The 14,226-nt window shown below is 44.8% G+C and overlaps 1 protein-coding gene across 2 annotated transcripts in view; it reads right to left on the bottom strand.

Moving 5' to 3' along the window:
* csmd3b (CUB and Sushi multiple domains 3b) overlaps window positions 1-14,226 on the bottom strand; it is a 523,594-nt gene that overhangs the window by 7,298 nt on the left and 502,070 nt on the right. For both annotated transcript variants that reach the window (XM_036516253.1, XM_036516254.1), the window contains 5 exons: window positions 13,970-14,143; window positions 9,763-9,836; window positions 4,834-4,945; window positions 1,554-1,733; window positions 214-279 (listed from right to left, as the gene is read on the bottom strand). In XM_036516253.1, the coding sequence (XP_036372146.1) occupies window positions 214-279; window positions 1,554-1,733; window positions 4,834-4,945; window positions 9,763-9,836; window positions 13,970-14,143 (606 nt within the window). The remainder of the gene's footprint in view (window positions 1-213; window positions 280-1,553; window positions 1,734-4,833; window positions 4,946-9,762; window positions 9,837-13,969; window positions 14,144-14,226) is intronic.

The raw sequence follows: 14,226 nt of genomic DNA, 5'->3' as shown, positions 1-14,226 counted from the left end.
AGCTCAGCTGTCTTGCTGCTTTACTGTCAAGCTCATGGCGCACAGTCTCTGCTTCTCATTAACGGCCTTCTACTCTCCAGGCTTTTTAAGGAATACATAAAGGACACCATATCTGTCCTCGCTGTGAGGTGGCCAGGCACAGCAAAATCAAATTCTTTACACAGAAATGTGTAAAGAATTTGATTTTGAAACAGAAATGTGACAACAGCTTACCGTTGAGTTTTGGACTGGGGGTCCCTGGCACAGGCTTATGTGTTTTGTCAGATAACTTGGAGCCCGCTAAAATAAAAACAGACGAATATTAATTTTTAGTGTACAGTCTTTAAAGTACAACAGTTTTAGTGCAGTGAGTTTTAGGATAACAACATAGAGCCAAAAGCCCATTTAGAACTGTTTCATGGTATCTCAATGTGGCGTGGATAAAACAGTCAGACCTGAGCCGTCTTCCTGCTTGAGATGGTTTCAAAAAATGCATCACATCACTGCAGTGCTTCAGTGCTAACCATCCACGTTCTCTCCACAGTCGTCACATCTGCTTTGTGTGTAATTACTGCCTGGCCCCGAGGATCACAGCTGTGCGTTTCAGCAGCAGTGAGCCTGTTTACTACAAACCCTGACCCCGCCAGGTGCGGGAACTGCTTCTCTTACCCCCCCCATGTGGTGCATGCTCCTTCCCTGCACAATAGCAACCCCATACTGCTGCCCAGTAACCCCATACAACAGGCCATCCCTCACCCTGGAATGGGGCTCCCACTCAAATCATGACATCTCAAGGCGAATCATTGAATGTAAGCAGGTTTCAAGGACTATTCCTGGAACAGTAAAATTCAAAGGGAACCAGGCTACATTGAAGACGAAACTGTGGAGGGGGAAGCGCTCTTTTTTGAGGCAGATGCTTTTTCCTCTGTGAGGGCACACACTCACAGATGCTCCTGGCAACAAATAAAGGACACCAGTGACACTGAAAAGTCACCAAACTGTTGGCAGTATCAGCACACTGACACCATTAGACTCAACATGGAAATGACAGCCCTGTGAGTTAGTAAGAAGGACAGATGCATTTAACTTGCAGTGACTGAAAACAGGGAGAATTATTTTTTTATATTTTAGCCTCCGTCTGGCATTCTTTTGCACATTTTAACATCAAATCAATTTGCCATGACTTTTTAGCATCAAGGGGATATCTGACCACTTTCTAAGACATTTGTATGAAAATTTCCAAAATCGTACAATCGTACAAAAAAATTTGGCAGTAAACTCAACTCTAAATTGACTCCCCATTTACTTAATAAACTGAACATCTTGAGTCCACCTACCAAACTTTTTTGTATGTGGACCACTTTTTTGATTTTGGACTGACACAATTTGGTTTCCTGCAACAAGCTGAGCTCAGCCTGAGCTTTGAAAGTCAGGATTGCAGGATGTAATCCATTGTTTATATGATGAGAACATATGAAAAGGTTTTTGAGGACTGTGGGCAACACATGGGAAGCAAAAGCCTCCGTGCCTATGCAGCGGTTGATTAGTCAGGCTGGTGGGGGATGGTGCTGTACCTCGGCACACTGGTGGCTTCCCGGTCCAGGTCCCGTCCGACTTGCAGACCCTGTGCTCAGAGCCTCCAGACAGGAAGAAGCCAGGCTGGCAGCTGTAGATGAGCGTGTAGCCAAAGGAGGGCAGGTCCATCCCCACCACGTTGACATTGGATGGGCTCTCTGGCTGCTTGCAGGAGTGGGCTGTGAAGGAGAGAGAGGCTGTCACTCCGGTCAGCCTACAGGACTCAGGTCAGATGCCCTGTGATGCCGACACTTTGAAAGCAGCCTGAGACTCAGGACACTTTTGATATTGCTTACTCTCCCCCAAGCCCATCCTGCACAAAAGCCCCATGCAAAAACTGGTAGGCTGCAATCTAAGATCCCATCAGTTCTCTCTCGACTGTGAAATTGGATGACTCCGTTACAGTTTGGGGGGGGTGGGGGGGATGGAGGGCAGAGTTCAGATGACGTGCCTCTCTCAGATGTCCATGACATACGACAGACTGTGCGGAGTGGACACACCTTTACCTGTGCCCCCCACCCCCCCCCCCCCCCCAACTCCTAGCCCCTCAAGATCAAACAGAAAAGCTCTGTATTTTGGCGGAGGAACTGTGCAAAGGTTCAGCTTTGATCAAAAGTTTTTGGGATTTTTTTTTTTTGTCTGGAGAGTCCGGCAAGATCTAATATTGGAGTTATCGATTTCTGCCTTCCTGTGTGGGAGCTCAGAGTGATGTGGATTAGCTGGGGGCTGTGAAGATCTCCTCCTCCTTCAGGCCCCCATTTCGTCTTTGCAAGTTGCACCATTATGGAGAAATGAAGCTTTAAATGAACAAATGGACCGAACATAGAAATGAAGAATACAGAATAGGTACCAGCTTTCCTTCATCCTAAGCTTCAGATACTAAACTCAAGTGACATCAGTGGGGATAAATAAGACATCCTTAGCTGCCCTCTGTAAGGCTTTTGGGCCATAGTTTGGATGGCCCTGTGTCTGGGTCCAGGATGGCCTGGACTGACTGTGGCTGGAAACTCCACCCAATACACAATACTCACTTATGAAAGACATATTCTCTGCACTAGCAAAATGGATGAGCCAATGTGGGCAGACAGTACTGAACGGAGCTTATCTGGAGCCTCCTATAGCTAACAGATGGAAATAAACATTTTAGTGTCGGGTGCGTCTTGGTCTGAGCCCAAGCATCCAACCAAAAATGGAAGATAATGGTATCCATAGTATAATGGAAATATAATTGGAAATGCTGGGAAAACTTCAATCTGTATGCTAAACTGAGAGGCAGCTGGTAATCTGCAACGTCAGCAAAGCTCCTCTACGTGCAGTTTTCATCGACAACTGGGGGGAACTGGAAGGGGCAGGGTTGCTGGGGGCTTGAGAGGGCACCTTGTGTGTGCTTTTACACTGGTGGTGTGGCTAGGGCAAGCTTGCGGTGCCAGTGGAGTGATGGGGAAGAGAAAAGGCATAGACAGATTAGGCCTGCCCCTGTGTGCATGCACAGCAGCCAGAGAAGACACAACAAGGCAGTTCCTCTGGGCTCTGCTGTGTCGGCAGTCTGGAGCAGCCAATCAGGTGAAGGGTGACATAGACAATGTACATGAGGGCTCTGATTCTCAGCCAGCTGGCCCAGCATATGAGTGTTGAACCTGTAAACTTACTTCCACACACCCACATGATTTAAAAATCTACTTCACATACCTGCTGCCACAAAGTAAAGCAGATTATCCTACTGCAGTTCCAACAATTCACAGCTTAATTTGAAAGCTATGGATATAGTAGTATGGCACCGTGCTAGTGGCAGCCTGTTACAGTAGCTCCAGTCAACATCTCGTGTTTTTTGTATGTTCTTGTGTTTCTATCGCACTTTTTTCGGCCAAAACACTGTATACAGTAGGATTTTTCATGCTAATATGGATACTGTGCGGCTAAATGGATTTCTGCTGATACCCCTGGCACTTTTAATTTTTGTTGTGCCAGGTCACTATGCCAACGGGAGTGGGGATATTGTTTACCTTCAGGACCAGCTGATTGCGCTCTCCAAACCTACACTATTGCCTGGATTGAGACCCAAAATCCCCGGAGAGCTGAGGAGGAGACATCGGGGCTGCAGGGCTGGTGCCAAACGGAGAGCAAGGAGGAGGAAATATAAACCATTTCTTCCCTCCATTGTCATGGGGAATGTAAGTTCCCTGGCGAATAAGATGGATGAGCTCAGGGCACTGATGAAGATACAGCGGGAATAACGGGAATGCAGTATTATGTGTTTCACCGAGACATGGCTGCAGGAACATATTCCGGACTCTAACGTCACCGTCCCCGGCTTTCAGACAATATGGGTTGACAGAGATTGCAGACAGAGCGGTAAGAAGAAAGGAGGGGGGTTATGAACAACAGTGTTTGTGAACAAGAGAGGGTGTAATCCTAGACATGTTACTGTGAAGCATACTGGGAGCATTTCTGTAACCCGGGCATCGAACTGTTAGCCGTGAGTTTTCGTCCATATTATCTGCCGAGGGAGTTCATATACGCCATCTTTGTTGCTGTTTACATCCCGTTACAGGAGGTCATTCCTGCCCACTGCAATAGCCATCTGCAACGACTCCCCTCTGCGCCAGGAGAGGAGACTCCTCCACTGAGTGGCAACTTGCACAATGCACATTTTACTTACTTTTAATTTGCACATTCTATTTTTATTCCAGTTATTTTTATTTAGTTTAGTAATTTTTTGTATATACATGTGTATACATGTGTGTGTTTCTGTAAGTTATGTGTGTCTTTTATTACTGTAACACTGGAATTTCCCCTTGGGAATAAATAAAGTACTCTATCTATCTATCTATCTATTACTGTACATATGGTGGCAAGTGAACAGGGTGCAAGCCGTGTGTGTGGTTGTGCAGACGCATATTTGGTGTTTAATACTGATTTCCTTTGACTAGCATTATGTCAGCACAGTCCTATGAATAGCATTGCATTAGCTCAGCCCTATGGATAGCATGACATCAGCATAGTGCTACGATTAGCATTATATTAGCACAGTCCTATGATTAGCATTACGTCAGCACAGTTCTGGTTGTTTTTTTTTACAGTTTTGCTAGGCTCAGCAACCAAATTAATGGGTAGCTAGGCTGAGTAAATGTGTGCAGTACAATCAAAGTGTCCAAAGTTGTATGAACTTTTACTAGAGGAATCAGTGTGACACAAGCTTCATTTCCTCCAGTGCAGATCACTGAGGCAGAACATGCGTAGCTGTGGTGGGGATGATGTCAGCAGGAGGGTGGGACTCACGGATGCACTCGGGCTGGGTTCCACTCCAGGTGAGGTCGGCTTGGCACAGTCGGGTTGTAGACCCCTGCAGCAGGTGACCTGGCTGGCATTGGAACTCCACCACACTGCCCACCTGCGACAGACATCAGGTATATATATGTATATATATACACGCACACAGTACCAGTCAAATTTTTCAATAATAATAATAATAATAAAGAAATACGTCTTGTGTTTTTGTGCGTAGATGAGTCATTTGACTTTGTTTCCACGTCTGAGGAATGGCTTTTTGGCTGCAAGTCTTCCCTTGAGACCACTTCTGACCAGACTTCTCCGGACTGTAGATGGGTGTACCAGGGTCCCTGTGGTTGCTGCCAGCTCTGAGCTGGTGGCACTGCTTTACAGCTTCCGATTGCGGAGGGACGTCAACTTGATGTGTCTTTTATCTGCTGAACTAAGTTTCCTTGGCCGACCACTGCGTGTCTGGTCCTCAACCTTGCCCGTTTCTTTGTGCTTCTTCAGAAGAGCTTGGATACCACATTGTGTCGTGTCTCTATGCTCACCCTCGTCATGGTGTAAGATTAGCAATCTATTCTGCAACCTCACCTTTTCAGTATGGCTGATCCTCACCCAGTTTTATTCCCTCTACACAGGTGTTTCTGTTTCAGTTAATAATTGTTAATAATCAACTGCTCATGTTGCTAATGATTACCACCTGTTTTGTTTAGTTGTTAGGTATAGTTGTTTTATCATGCATTAGCCTTTTTCACCTTGCGGCCATACTGAAAATGAAAAGGAGGCTTGGTTGGGTAAACAAACAGTCCCCCCCCCCCGAGGTAATTTGACATTAGCTGGGCATGGCATGTGAAAGATGGACACAAAACCTACTGCTTGTGCCCAAAGGCAAAAGGGCACACCTTGCCCACAGTTTGTGTACCCTGTATGTGTTAGGGTATGGTCATTCTAATGTCATAGCTAATGTTACCTCGATCTCACAGTCATCTAGGTAATGTTGCCTAGCTAGCTCTTTTAGCTCTCTAAACATGGATTAGCTATATATTATATTAGCTAATTAAGTGTCCACCAGCTGGCTAACAGTTTGTGTACCCTGTATGTGTTAGTGAGATGTTAATTAGTATTAAAATGTTATCCATTCATAGGTTAATCGTGTTTCGATACTGTTATCTAGCTAGCTGCTAGCTACCTCGTTCTCGCACCTGACAGTCATCTCACATGACAGTCATCAGCTGGGTAGCTAGCTAGCTTTTTTAAAATCACTAAACACGGTTGAAATATGAATGAAGCTAAGTAGGTAGCTAAGACCACCCTTAAATGCTCTGGTAAATAACTGAGTAGAGAGTAGATTTGTAGCATCGAGCATCCACTAGCTGGCTTAACTAGATTCATTTACCCACCCAAGTCTTGTTTTGAAATCAATATGGTGACGCAGGTGAAAAAGGCGAATTGGAGTATATGCCTACAAAAAAAGGTTTGGAGGGTCTTTATTTAATCGTAGTGGCACATATCACTATTTTCAAAAGAAATGTTCAGAAATCTAAAATATGATATTTGTTATTGACACACTAATGGAGAAGATAGAAAAGAACTGTTTTAAGACATGTTTTGTTAAGACTTTTGCACAGTACTGTATATGTACACATATAATACACACATTATTATATGTTATATAACCTATATTACACATTTTGAGGAGTCCTAAAATATTTGTGTGGCTTGATGGGTTTGGCCTCTCAGCTAGGCTGTTGCACAGCTATGATTTCTCAGCATGCTGCTTTGCAGCTTCCTAATTTTGTGTAACATAATCAGGAACCTGGATCAAATGGATCACCTTTCCTATACTCATTCAATTATTCAGCACGGAGCTGCAAGGAGATACAGGCCCTAATACAACCAGCTAGCCCAAGGTGCTGGGCTAGCCTGCAGCAAGGTAACAGCTGGTATGACTTCCCTCCTCCATGTAGCCTGTCCACTATGCATCTTACAAAGCCTGTGCCACCTGCTTTGCCCCTCTACACCCTTGCTTTCAAACATGCTGCCTCTGAAGATAACAGATCCAACTCCAGTGTCAAATATCCACACATGAGCATGTGCTCAAACGCTGTTTCCACACCTTTTAAAGGGGGTCACCAGGGATTTTCTCAGAAAAGTGATCAGTAGTCTGCCTTCCTTTCTGAAACACACTAGGATTTTGCCTGTTTATATAGTCTGATCTTAGACTTTCATTTGAAAACGAACCATTAATTGGTCAGACCAATCACACTTTAACATTTACATTACATTTACATTTATTCATTTGAAAGACGCTTTCATCCAAAGTGACTTACAAGTGAGGCAGAGTACAACACAAGCAAAAGTCCTACAAGGAGTCACAATATTAGAAGGGCTGCATGACCAAGTTTCAATAGTTGGCCAGACATGGTACAAGCTAGCTGGTATAGACACAAGTGCATTCAACCATTCAATTTGTCTAGTACATAAATTTAGGACATAAGAGATTGCTTTAGGTGGTAGTGATTCAGGTGATCAGGTGAGCATGGGAGAGCTGTGTCTTCAGATGTTTCTTAAAAATAGTGAGGAAGTGTGGAAGGTCATTCTACTATCGGGGGACAACAACAGTGAAAGTTCTGGATAGTGGTTTTGTGCCACGATGTGACAGGACCACAACATGCCGTTTGGTAGCAGAGTGCAATGGTCAGAAGGGACACAGGGTTGTAGTAGAGCTTGTAGTAAGTGGGTGGGTCTTACAAAGCTAACTTATTAATGCTTGGTTTGTCAAAGCAAACATTTTGCCTGGGTTTCCTTTTCCTGTTCAAGAGAGAAGAGCCTTTGAAGAGCTTATTTCATTTCATTTTGTACCTTTTTATTGTATACCTTTATATAACTCTGGTTCCTCTGGAGCCCACAGTGATTTAGAGGTGCACTGCATTTATAGATTGTCTGACTTTTAAGGATAAGCTTTACCTTTGACATTAAACCCAGTGTCAAAGAGAGATGGAATCACTCAAATTTGTCACAGAGTGACACCTCAGCTGTGCACATAAATTGATTAATTCGTCCCTCTGAAAATGAACAGAGTTGATGGGTAATAGACACAGGAATTATCTGCAGGATATAATGTGTCCTCCGCTCCTCTTCAGTGCCATTAAGGCTCTGGCGAGCGGGTGCCATTTCTGCGCTCTCAGGCCCAGACACATGATTTATGAGTGTGAAAAGCCTGACACTTGGCTGTTCTCTTCGAAGCCTTGGCTCGGTTTGACCCTGCCACTACATCAAGCCTTGATTTCTCAGCAGTGGCGCACGCAGGATGAGCCTTGTCCTCTCTCTTTTCTTTATGCAATGCTGTTTTGGAATGGGCAATTGCACACTGGTCTCGCCTCACCACAACAACCTCTGCACTTGCTGACATCACATGAGCAATTTGCAGGGCGCCTGATGAATTGCAGGCAACCCACCTATCCCTACCCCTGGCATCGCAAAGCCATTGATGACATTCCTGGGTCCAAACCTCTTCTACAAAGCTCAGCTTGCACTCAAGGCAAGCACCTTAACAACAGAGCTACTTGGGCATATTCTTCACAATTTGCAAGGAGTAAAAATATGAATATTGTTCATGTGTTGCTTCACAGGTCTTGGGGTGGATGCTTTGGGGTACAATGCAGGTGTCCCTCAGCTATCCTCAGTACACGACCAATGTAAAGAGCATCATGCTTCACTCCCTGACTCTGTCAGATTATTAGATGCTTATACAACTTACTTTCACTTCAGTGTAAAAACTAGACATGAGGCAAATTTGGTTTTCCTACTGCTAACAAATCAAGGCAGACTATAAGATGATTTTTCTCCCATTGTGGAAGGTGTGTGGGTGTGTAACCAAATCGTTTTTCAGAAGGACTCTCTCTTACTCTCCCGTGATGCAAACAGCGGCAGCGTGTGACCTGGAACCCCCTGCAGAGTGTGACCGCGCATTTATCCGCTTGGGCCGGCCCTCCTTCCTCTGCTTCTACCTCCAGCAGAAGTGATTATGCGCTGCTGGGTATGCGGTGGGGCGGAGCCTTGCGAGAGTCAAGAGCTGTGTTTTGTTGTAGCTATACGTATGATAATGAAGCCGTCCCCCTAATTACCTCCAGCTGAGTGCTTATACTGTAATGTTCCCACAGGTATGACCTGCTGAGAGCGATGCGGCTCCCGGGGAGCTGTGACGATGTTTGGCACTCCAGCAGAAATCACTTCTGTGCTCAAGTCCTTACAGGAATTCAGCCGCCACACTCTTGCGAATGTTTTCCACCTTTGCTTTTGGCCATGAAGAGATTCGATCAGAATACTGTTTTAAAGCACAGCAAGACACTTTTGCTATTCTTGGTCATTTTGAGAGCATGTCAGTGACCCAGTAACCCACACCAGCTTTCCAAAGCAGGTGTCATACAGGACATCTGCTTTCCTGCTGCTAGGGGGTGTGGAGGAGCCCGTGCTAACTCTGGCCCCCCTCTCAGATCAGCCAATACGCCGGTAGAAGCAGAAGAAGGGGTGGGCTGAAGTAAAGAAATCTATATTGTGACCAAAGCGCTCTGGGCAATATTCAAGCTCGAACTCTGCAATCCATTGGATAAAATTTGCTAGGGGGTGACACATCACCAACTTCGATGACAGAAAAGATTTCCAGATTGGGTTTTTGCTCTGCCAGTATGACATTTGGAGCATAGGGTGAAGCGGTCTGGACAGACAGCTCAGTGAGAAACAGAGCAGAATCATTCCTCCATATATCTGTTTACAGTGTACGCAGCCTTAAGGTGATACTGTCAATCATCAGCACATGTGTAATCACCACTGCTGTCATATTTTAAAACCTGTTGAGGTCACATCCACCCAGGGCCTTGGAGAAAGTGCTAAAGGTTCTCTGCTGTGAGCTGGGCGTCACGTTTCGGGATTTACCTTGAAGCCAGATGTTCTGTTGAGGGAGCCGTAGCGAGGTGTCCCTGGGTTTTCACATGTCGTACGGGTGGGTTCTGAAGACAAGGAAAAAAGGTGATCACATTTAGTCAAAACATGCCACACAATAACTGCTGGGTGTCTCATACAAGGATCTTAAGGAAATCCCTTTTCTTTAGGCATGACATCAAAAAAAGGCAGAGAGGGAAAGAGCCTAAGAGGGTTCACTCCAATGTGGCTCCATGTGTTATTTGGTCTCAGTTAAGGAGGGAGAATGCTGTTAACCATACAAATACATACAGGTCATAGTGATGTCACAGAGGGAGGCTAGTCTGTATTGTGTCTAATAGCAATAACATTGTGGTGATGTCACAGAGGGCGAATAGTATGTATCTGAGTGTGTACCAGCAATAATACTATGAGCAGTGAAGCCCAGCAGGGGGCAGCATTGCTGCAGTGCTGGTGCAGGAATCATCCACTGCTGCTGCCTGATTGGAATGTGGAACACATCCTCAGGCCCGACGCATGGGGCTGGATTCAATATAACGCTGTAAATTACAGCGTGGACGGCACAGCTTATGCTACACCCAATGTTTTCTTTCTCAGTTTTCGGCAAAATGTGGTGCTATAAAAAGGCCTGGTGGAAAACGATCTAAAGATAATGTGATTTAAGCAAAAGGCATTGATTCACAGTGTGTTAAGCGTAGGCACATTCTTTCTCACACAAAGGCACACACACACACACACACACACACACACACACACACACACACACATAAACACATACACACAGACAGAAAGTAGGATGTTACCATCAAATATGGGTGATTGTTTATATTTTACCATCCCTGTGGGACAGTACATTAAGTGACACTGACACTCCACAAAAACACACAGCACTGCATCCGTGCCTGTGGAGCTGTAATGACATGTTCAACTGTTTTAGAATTCAAAGAAATTGGCTTTAAATCCTATTACAACTGTGAGGGACACAGCATAGTTTGTGCATAATCATATAAAGCCTGTCAGTTATTCTCCTACACCAGCCTGTTAGTGCTGGAATGTGTGTGTGGGGAAATAGCAAATTTGTTTAGGAAACGTGGATGTTTTGAGCTGACCCGGGCCAACCCATCCTGTTAGCACAGGGATTAGAGCAATGACAGTCAGAGGTGGAGTTTAACTAAGGATGTATTAAGAGGGGGGGGGGGTACATTTAGGAAGCACATTGTTACCTTACAGATACACTACTGTGGGGAGAGTCTGTCCTATGTGACATCATCAGGCAAGTGAAGCTCACATGGCTCTCAAATATTCTATTTACTGACCAGCTATTAGGTTCTGCTGGAAACATTAGGTTATATTACATTTACACATTTACATTACTGTCACTTAGCAGATGCTCTTACCCAGAGTGACTTCCGAAGTGCATCTAATAAAATGGCATGAAATGTTATATTGACAAGGACGCTGCAAGCTATATTTAAACATGAGTCAGTGCTAAAATACTGTCAATGCAAGTGCACACTTGGTCAACACAGTATTATGTTTGGTAGCAGTGTTATGTTTTATACAATGATACATTGTACACATCACTCCAAACAAAACCACCACATACACTGTAGCAAAACTACAGTGTATCTCATATAAAATTCCACATAAACAGAATAAGAAATCACACTAGGGTAGGGGACTGAGGTGCAGTCTGAAGAGGTGGGTCTTCTATTATGGAAGGTGGCTAGCAAATCCACTGCTCTCACCACTACAGGAAGCTTGTTCCACCACATAGGTTAAAGATAGACGGAGGCCGTGACCTGGATGTGCAGATGCAGGAGGGGGTGGCAGCCAACTGTCCTGTAGAAGCTGAGCGCAATGGCCTGGCTGGTGTGGATGGGCTAATGATGGATTAAAGATAATGTTCCCCGCATCACCTTGTGGGCCAACCCTGGCGTCCCGAAATGGATGCCTGCTTTCAACAGTAGCAAGTGAGGGGAGAGCAGGGTGGGTAAAGCATGGGACAATATAGGGACATTGTGGTCCAACTGAGCAGCAGCATTCTGTATGAATTTTACATGCCCAAGATCCAGTGCTCTTCGCATTGCTGTGTTCGTTATGGATGTTCAGTTTTAGCTGAGTTAAATATCTGGAATGTCTGTGAATGGAATGTCTGTGTTTGCCTACAGAAGATTAATGCCATTGAAAACCAGAAGAATAGGAAATGCTCTTATTTGTTTAGAGGCATACATTTAAGATTAGGCTGCTGGAAATGACACTGCATGTGTCTCATCTCATCCTTATGTAAATAACAATTGAAAAAAGCAAAGGCTATTCTATGATGTGCAAAAAAAACAAACACAAACATAAATTAAAATGCAAAACAGATTAATAGAATGGAGATGTGGACCACTGGAAATCATTTGCATTGTTCTTATCATGTACAATTTTCATATCTCACATATTTAAGCATGCTTAATGTTTGCACCAGTTCAAATGGAGAAAAATAATGATTACACTTTTCCATAAACTTTTTTTAAACTTTTTGTTTTTTCCTAAAACAGAAGCTGCAGTCAGGCTCACAGACAAAGCAAGCCTCACACTGTAGAACATGCTATGTGAAATATTATGGCACAATGCACTTATAACTCGGCCTCATTCTCCTGCATGTTTTACAAAACTTGCTTTGATGGCTGTTTATGACATGGGACTTTTTTGTTTTTACATAAATAATGCATCAATTGAAAGATGTTTCCTTTTGTTGATCCAGTGCCATATTAAATATGCTATATTCATATTCCCCTGGAATTTGAATACACTCTGAATACCCTCTGTAAGTGGAAGTAACCATTACAGACTAGGTGATGGAAATAGGGCCACCCATTTCATAACTGTGTTCCATTTCTCTCATCAAATGGTTTCCTCCTCTAACCTTTACAGAGTGCTGACAGGGACTGCCTTCAATTGGCCTTGTTTTCCTCTGAATAATTCTATGAAAGAAAAATAACTTTTTGGTGGTTGTGCCTCAGGTGGTCCCTCTGTGTCAGCAAGATGGTATTGATTTTTCACCAATCTGAAATACTAAATGACTCCGCAGTAGTTTTTAAGGAGGAAAAACACAGAGTTCTGAAATTACTGTAGCAGTTGGAATCCCCTTAAAGATGAGCGAGCAGGGTGTGCATTGATCCCCGACTACGGACAATGGCTATGTGTCTATCGACAGATGCAGAATGTTATGTTTGCTGAATCTGCTTAGCAGATGCTCCCATCCACAGCAATGTACACAGCTTACAGATGCATGCAGTCTTAGCTATTGTTCTTTCTTTAGTGGCCAAACACATCACTCCCATAAAGTGTTTATGGGTCCTCCTCTCCACACACCCCGAATTGACCCTTCTGACCTCATGCACCCCAAATCGCCATGTGAAGGCGTGGGCAGTGGGCATTGCCTGGTGACTCGACCGTTGACCTCAGACCTGTCCCACGGCACCCAGTCATTTCCCACAGGTCAGTGCTGGCTGTGTCTGAGTGCAGCAGTAAAGGCAGCTAATGAGAGCTGTACATCTTGAGATTATGAGCCATGCTCAGTTTAGCACCTGATTATCATTCAGAGTGCTGCTGAGTAGCAGAGAAGTACAGTTATCCCAGTGCAGTGCTGCCCTCCTCTCACTGCCTGAATGGGAGTGTGGGTCCGGCAGCAGAGTGCATCCGGATCTTCACACCTGCGCAGTAGCTATGACTTAGGTGGCCATTGTGCTCCTAAAGATCAGGGATTTACCCAGGTGAGGCTACACTCAAACTGGACCAGGATGCTGAATTATAGAACTGCTTCAAAAATATAACGCATTCATTGATTCAAGGATAACAGACACATTCAAACATGAGCACTACCCACACGCACACCTGCATGCACATGCCCACACAATCACACACACAAACACACACACACACACACACACACACACACACACACACACACCACATACAAGCAGGCACACTTGCCCGCATACATTCATGCACATAGGCGCACACCCATGCACTCATATACACGTGTGCACAAACACATGTGTACGTACACATACACTCACACTCAAATTCACACAGCACACTGTTCCTGTATATTTTTCTATGCAATCTTTTTAGTGTGCGTTTTTAAAGCAGAGCTAAGAAAAGCACGCCCCACCCTGACCCCTCCTACAGGAGAGGTGTGGTAAAATACCTATGCATCGAGGCTGGAACCCGCTCCAGGTGCCGTCAGCCTGGCAGATGCGAGTCGTGGAGCCCACTGGGATGTAGGGGGCACTGCAGCTGAAGGACACCTCCGACTGGTAGATGAAGCTGCGGCCTTCCCTCAGGCCATGCACCGGCACCCCAGGATCCCCGCAGAACTTGGCTGCAGGGGGCAACAGCACAGGACACTTGTGTCAGACCTACAGCCTCACCATGGAAACACACGCTTCCTGTGCCCCTTCTGGA

This window comes from Megalops cyprinoides, chromosome 21, assembly GCF_013368585.1.
Source record: "Megalops cyprinoides isolate fMegCyp1 chromosome 21, fMegCyp1.pri, whole genome shotgun sequence".
NCBI lineage: Eukaryota > Metazoa > Chordata > Actinopteri > Elopiformes > Megalopidae > Megalops > Megalops cyprinoides.
The sequence above is the reverse complement of the archived record's forward strand: the minus strand, read 5'-3'. Positions and strand labels throughout refer to the sequence as shown.